At 46.3% G+C, this 6,315-nt stretch overlaps 1 protein-coding gene across 1 annotated transcript; it reads left to right on the forward strand.

Moving 5' to 3' along the window:
• Nucleotides 1-530: 530 nt before the first annotated feature.
• Nucleotides 531-5,702, forward strand: LOC148219623 (serine/threonine-protein kinase PAK 3-like). Its single transcript, XM_088156427.1, has 6 exons — nt 531-643; nt 1,296-1,411; nt 2,242-2,343; nt 2,796-2,986; nt 4,092-4,229; nt 5,604-5,702. The coding sequence occupies exons 1-6, from the start codon at nt 531-533 to the stop codon at nt 5,700-5,702; spliced, it is 759 nt and encodes a 252-aa protein (XP_088012553.1).
• Nucleotides 5,703-6,315: the final 613 nt, after the last annotated feature.

Consider the following 6,315-nt stretch of genomic DNA (forward strand, 5'->3'; position numbering starts at 1 on the left):
GCTTCTTGTAACAACACCTAAGCCTCGCCCTGCTCTTTGGGGCTACAGCTTCAGAGCTGTATTCTCATTTCTGGCTGTCAGCGAATACATCTGAATGTTACTGGTAGTTCCTTAGCCCCCTGCAGTGCTGCACTTGGGAACTGCACATTGAGAGAGATGTGCAAGGAGTCCCTAAAAGCCCCAAGCCCTGCTTAGAGTCCAGGATGTATCCAGAGAGTACCAAGGCACAGATGACTTCTGAATCCCAGACAGAGCAGCAGAGAGTGTGGGCAGAGCTTTGTGGGTGACAGTAAAGACATCTTTGTTATCAAGTGGACAGGGCAAAACATCAATTGCCATGTGTCCTGTAACTGGCCCCCAAGGGAGCAGAGAAATGGGGTGTTGGAATGTCAGTTCCTAATTACTCCAGTGTCTAATCACAAGGCATTTTGGCTCAGCTCAGCTGTGTCATTGCAAAATCACTCACTCCATGTGGTTTCTGGTCTTATGCCACCAGCTTCTGAAGTTACTGATTTTCCATGTCATTTTAGATGGCCATAAAGAAAATAAATCTTCAAGGACTGACAAGTAAAGAAATAACCATCAATGAACTCATGCTCATGGAGAAGAATAGGAATCCCAACCTGCTCAACTATTTAGACAGGTGAGTTGTTGTGCTTTTCTCCCATGACTGTTTGTTTACATACTGCAAACATGCAATATAAAATCCCAGTTTGGTCACTGGCAGAAAACTGTAAATTATTAATACATTATTATTGTTCTGCTCATCATCAATGGATGGGAAGAGAGTGCATCTTGTCTGAATGAGTCTTCCCTGGCACGTGTAGTTTGCAAATTGTTCAAAACCCTGGATCAACCATATCTTACTAAATCAATAGCTTGTATGTTCATCTCCTTCATGTTGTTTTGGGGCTTCCTTTATTTCAAGTGTTTTCTTACATGTGGATAAACTACCAAGGATTTCTCTTGGATTGTGTCCACTCTTTTCCATTGATGTGCATGCCAGGGACACTAGATGCTTTTTTTTCTGGAAACACACAGTGTGACAGGTTTTTTATCTGTTACTGAACTACCCTTTTCATTTTCTGGCCATCTAACACATCTCTTTTTCACAGATGTGTCATTCTCCTTGAGTCTGCACAGATTGGAAACACTGCACAGCCTAGAGGGAATGTCTATTCCTTTCATTGTGTCCTCATCACAAAGAGACCCGGGAACAACAGTGAAGCTTGTCTTTTCCAAACAGCAACACAGCCATGCACGTTCATATCCACAGCCTTGTTTCCTTCTTTCAGCTACCTTGTGGATAAGCAATTCTGGCTGGTGATGGAGTACATGGATGGAGGCACTCTGAGAGATGTCATCAGCAAGATGTACCTGTCTGAGGATGAGATGGCAGCTGTCAGTCGGGAGGTCAGGGATCCCACCTGTGCTTCCAAGGGCTTGGTCAGGATAGTTTGGGAAACTGGGGCTCAGAACTGCAGAGATTTCATGTGCCAAACTTTGTTTCTGTGTTGCTGGTATGCTATGGGGAAGTAAAAGCATCTCAAGTGAACTGTGTGCCAGTGCCCCAGAAATCACTGTCCTCTATTCCTGTACTCTTCTCTCCTGCTCTTGTATTCTCTCTATGTCTCTCGTATTTGTATTTGTTGTTATTCATCCTGCCTCTCTAAATGTTTACCTCGAGCCCGTCTGCACTGCTTTCCTTGTCTGTAAAAACAAAGGTGCTGGTGGCAGGATTTGAAATGAATAACAAAGAAAAAAGAGAGACTCATTTCTCACAGGTCTCAAAAAGGAAAGTAGTGCACCCAAAATGCTGTTTGCTTCTGAAAGGTGACTGATGTGATGCTTCCAAATTTGTGCTGAGGCCAACAATAAACTTTGTCATGCAGCTTGCCACCCAAAGTAATCCACTTCACACCAAGGGGAGTGACCTTTTCTTTCTTGGCAAAATCGTTTGTCCCCTGCATGGAGAGCACATCCACTGCAGCAGCAGTCATTCTGGCTGGTTTGCAGGGCACAGTCTACAACAGCAGTTGCTGTTGCTCTTCCAAAAGCTGACATGCCTTTCCTTAGAAAGGTCCTGCTCTGCTGGTGTTGGAGCAGCAAGCTCTTCCTCTCACTGGCACTGTGTTCTGACATTAGTCCCCATTCCCCTGGAAAGGGAACCATTTCGAGTTGTTTGCTTTCTTGTGAACTCACATCAGTAATTTTTGCCCTCCTGTTTCTGTTTTCCTTCCAAATGCCTGCAAGGACTCAATTTTCTTCACATAAACTGTGTGATCCATCAAAATGTGAAGAGCTGCAACATCCTTCTCAGAACTCATGGCTCTGTCAGGCTGGGTCAGTATATTCTTGGTCAGGGGCAGTGTTCTAGGGATGTGGGGTGTGGGGCTGCTTTGAGTGACTGCCAGCTCCCCAAAAATGCTGCTGGTGGGATTGCAGGGGCCCCTGCTTTGAGCTGAAGGCACAGCTGCAACCTGCACAGAGGTATGATAGGGAAGCACAAGCAGTCAAGAGTGGCATTGGTCTGTGTGTGTCACTTCCAGAGGGAGGGAGATACAATGTAAACCTTCAGGGGAATAAAGGCCACTGTTCTGAGCAGCGTTTAAAATTCCGAGTTTTCTTGGAATTGGCCAATTCCCTAGTACCTTGGCTAAAGCCCCAAGGAAATTGAGCATGGCCAGTTCTCCAGGAGATTCATCAACAGCTCATTCTTAGACTGAGAATGGGGAATTCTTTGGCTTGGTTTCCTAATGAGAGCTGGCTTTCATGGTGTGTTGTTTTCTCCACAGCTGATTTTGGCCTCTTTGCTCAGCTCACCCCTGAGCAGAGTAGACAGAACTCAGTGGCCGGCGCTTCTGGGTGGATGGCACCTGAAATCATGACAGGTCAACCATATGGCCCCAAAGTGGACATTTGGTCTCTTGGAATTGTGGGAATTGAAATGGTGGAACGAGAAGTTCCTTACCAAACTCCTGTCTGGGTAAGGTGCAAATACTCACTGATCCCACTGTCTTTTTCACCTGTCCCATGTTCTGTGTGCCACTGGACAAAATCCCATTGCCATCTGCTGGCACCACTTCCACCAAGGTGCCTTTCTAAAAATATCCCTGCAGCTCATCAGTATCTCTGTACTTCTGGTGGCCTCAGAAGTGAAGTGGCAGGTAATCAGTTCAGCAACGTGCCATTTTTACCTCCAGCCTATCCTGACATTTCTCATTTGCTTTTTGAACACTGTTGGAATTGTGTTTCTAAAGGAAAGGAATTTTTCAGTGAAATGATTACATATGCGATAAATATCCTTCAAATTGGAGGTTGAATCTTCTTAGTTTCAATTTTGCAGAAAAGATAAGAAAAAAGGAAATATGAAAAAGGAAAAAAGAATAAAAAGTAAGAAAGGGAAAGGAAACAAAAAAGTAAAAGAAAAAAGAAAAAGAGAAAAGAGAAAGAGAAAGAGAAAGAGAAAGAGAAAGAGAAAGAGAAAGAGAAAGAGAAAGAGAAAGAGAAAGAGAAAGAGAAAGAGGAAAAAGAAAATAAAGAAAAAAGATAAAAGATAAAAGATAAAAGATAAAGGGAAATAAAAAAGAAAAAGAGAAAAACAAGAATCAACAAAGCAATCCTCAAGCAGTTCTTCTTGCTTTTTTTCATTTTTTTGCCATGAATAGGACAAAAAGCTTGATGAGTTTTATGGCAGCTGTGCCATATGAGGGAACAACAAGCACTGCAGAGATGCCCTTCCTGTAATTACCCTTGGAAATTGTAGAGTTAGTTCATATAGTCAAGTCCCTCTACCAAAATGCCTGTTAAGCTCATGTGAATCCTCAGGGAACCAAATGTGCTTTTGAGGATGTAGTTCCCACTAACTAGGTCAGTCAATGAGATCAGCTGCCAAGGCGAGATCCCCTGCATGTTGGAAAAGCTGTGGCTGCTTTGGGGCTTGGGTGTTTTGTTGGTACAGCAAAGTCATCTCAGCCTCTCTGCCAGGGCAGAAACTGCCAGTGCAGAGTGCAGGTTAAACAATGGCATCTGGGAGAGCAGTGACAGATGTGAAAGGAGCAGGCTGAGCCTCGTGTTTCCTTTTTCTCCAGCCTCAACTCCCGACAGCCACAGGAGGGAGACCAAAGCTGGGGCAGCCCAACCTCTTCTCGCCTTTGCTGCGGGACTTCCTGAGCTGCTGCCTGCAGACAGACGAGGCTCGGCGCTGGTCTGCCAAGGAGCTCCTGCAGGTAAAATGCAAAGGGGCTGCAGGTGAAAGAGTGTCCGTGGGATGGGCTCCTCCTCCACTGGAGGCCAAGGCATCAGATCAGCCCCCTCCTCCTCACCTCCAATCTTGCGCTTTTCAAATGAAAATGGTGAGGAATCCTAGACTGGGCTGGGCTGGTAGGGAGGTGCAAAGGTCATCTGGTCCAAGTGGCCTGCAATGAGCAGGGACATCTTGAAGGAGATCAGGTTGCTCAGAGCCCTGTCCCACCTGATCTGGGATGGTTCCAGGCAGGGGCACCTACCAGCTCTCAGGGCAACCTGTGCCACTGTTGCACCGTGCTCCTAGTAAATAAGTTCTTTCTTAGAGCTACTCTGACTCAATCCTCTTTTTGTTTAAAAATGTTAGCCCACATCCTATTTCAACTGGACATAATTAAAAAGGTGTCCCATCCTCCCTCAGAAGCCCCACTGAAATTTTGGAAAGTGTCAATAAAGTCTCCCTGGGAGCTATTTTTTGCCAAGCTAAATCACTCCAGGTCTCTCAGTCTGTCCTCAGAAGAGAGGTGCTCTCTCCTCTGACTGTTTCTTTTGCCCTGTCTTGTAATTTGATGGTGTGGTCAGTTTTATCTAATGGCAAAAGAATTGAAGTAGATCAGTGCTGGATCCAGAGGTGTGAAATGGTGATGGAAGAACCCAAGGAAGCCAGTCCTGGCTGAGCACTCAGAGATTTGGCTGTGGGAAGGAGGGGCTGTGGCAGGCTCACTGTGAGCCTCTGAGGGGCCCTGGTTTGTGCTCCCACCCCACTCTCAGAGGTTTCTGCCACGCAAACAGGGACAGCTGAGAGGGACTTGTCCCAGCCCCATCTGCTGCCTGGCATGGTCAAGCAGACAGGACCTGCCCCAGGGTTACTGCCAGCTTGTGTGGCAGAGAGGGAACTGCAGGACCCAGTGCCACTCGGCTGTCCCTGCTGGCAAGGAAGGAAGGAAGGTGCCATCCAGCACAGGAGGGGCAGGGCATGCAAAGGTAGACACTGCTGTGTCTCCCTGTGGAAATTAGCGTGATGCCTGTCTTTCAAAGAGAGGCACTCATGTGAGTCTTTGGAGTTTCCTGAAAGGAAGAAACCCCAAGGACAGAAAGCACCATTTCCAGAGCCGTGGCAGGGCAAAAACCCCAGCAAGATGAAGACACCAGAATAAAGAGATGAGTGGGATTCTGGGCCAGGTTCGTCTGTGATGGCAAGGTCCTGCACATGATGGTTCAGGTGAATATTGGTCCTTTTTCTGCATCCTTCTGTGAACTAGAGCAATCTGGATTGAGCTTGTGAAGCACTGAGCTTGAAAAGCCATGCATCATTGTTTCTTGTTGGTTTTTGTGTTTTTCTATTTTCTGGTGGGCAGCATCCATTTGTAGCATCAGCCAATCCTACTTCCTGCCTGCTGCCCCTGATCGTGTTACTGATTGTCAAGAAGAGGAACCTGGAGATACAACTGTCATAATCATATCTGGACCATCTGCTCCACAACGAGTTTAAGATTGTAGAGTAGGACTGCAGAGTAGGATTGTAGAGTAGAATTGCAGATTAAGATTGTGGAATAGGATTGTAGGGAAGGATTATAGAGTAGGATTGTAAATAAATACATTTTCTCAAACCTCAAATCATCTGGAAAATGGCTTTCTCTCACACCGTGTGTCAGAGACTGAAATATTACAATTTTTGACTTCAGCATTTTCTTGAAGGACGTTTAGAACTGAATTACAACAGCTGCACAGAATGCCACCATATCCTGCATAGGCCTTTGGAGTGGGGCACTGAACTGTTCCCCAATAAAGATAAAACTCAGGAACTGGGGACATTCACAAAGCCAAGCTTAGCACCTTTGGGGAGGAGACAAGAGCCACAAGGCTGTCAGCTGCCAGGCTGGCACAGAGCCTCTCACCAACGGGTGGGCAGAGAGAAGCTTTGGGTGTGTGTTGGGAAGCCTCTGGTGAGAGGCTCAGTGACCGCCCATTCTCTGATGTGCAGACCAGCCCTGCTCTGGGGTCCTTCACCCGGGGGAAAGCTTATCCACAACAGAGGGGGTGACATAGCCCATGTCACCAGCTGACATG

This window comes from Sturnus vulgaris, chromosome Z (assembly GCF_052056855.1).
Source record: "Sturnus vulgaris isolate bStuVul1 chromosome Z, bStuVul1.hap1, whole genome shotgun sequence".
Lineage (NCBI taxonomy): Eukaryota > Metazoa > Chordata > Aves > Passeriformes > Sturnidae > Sturnus > Sturnus vulgaris.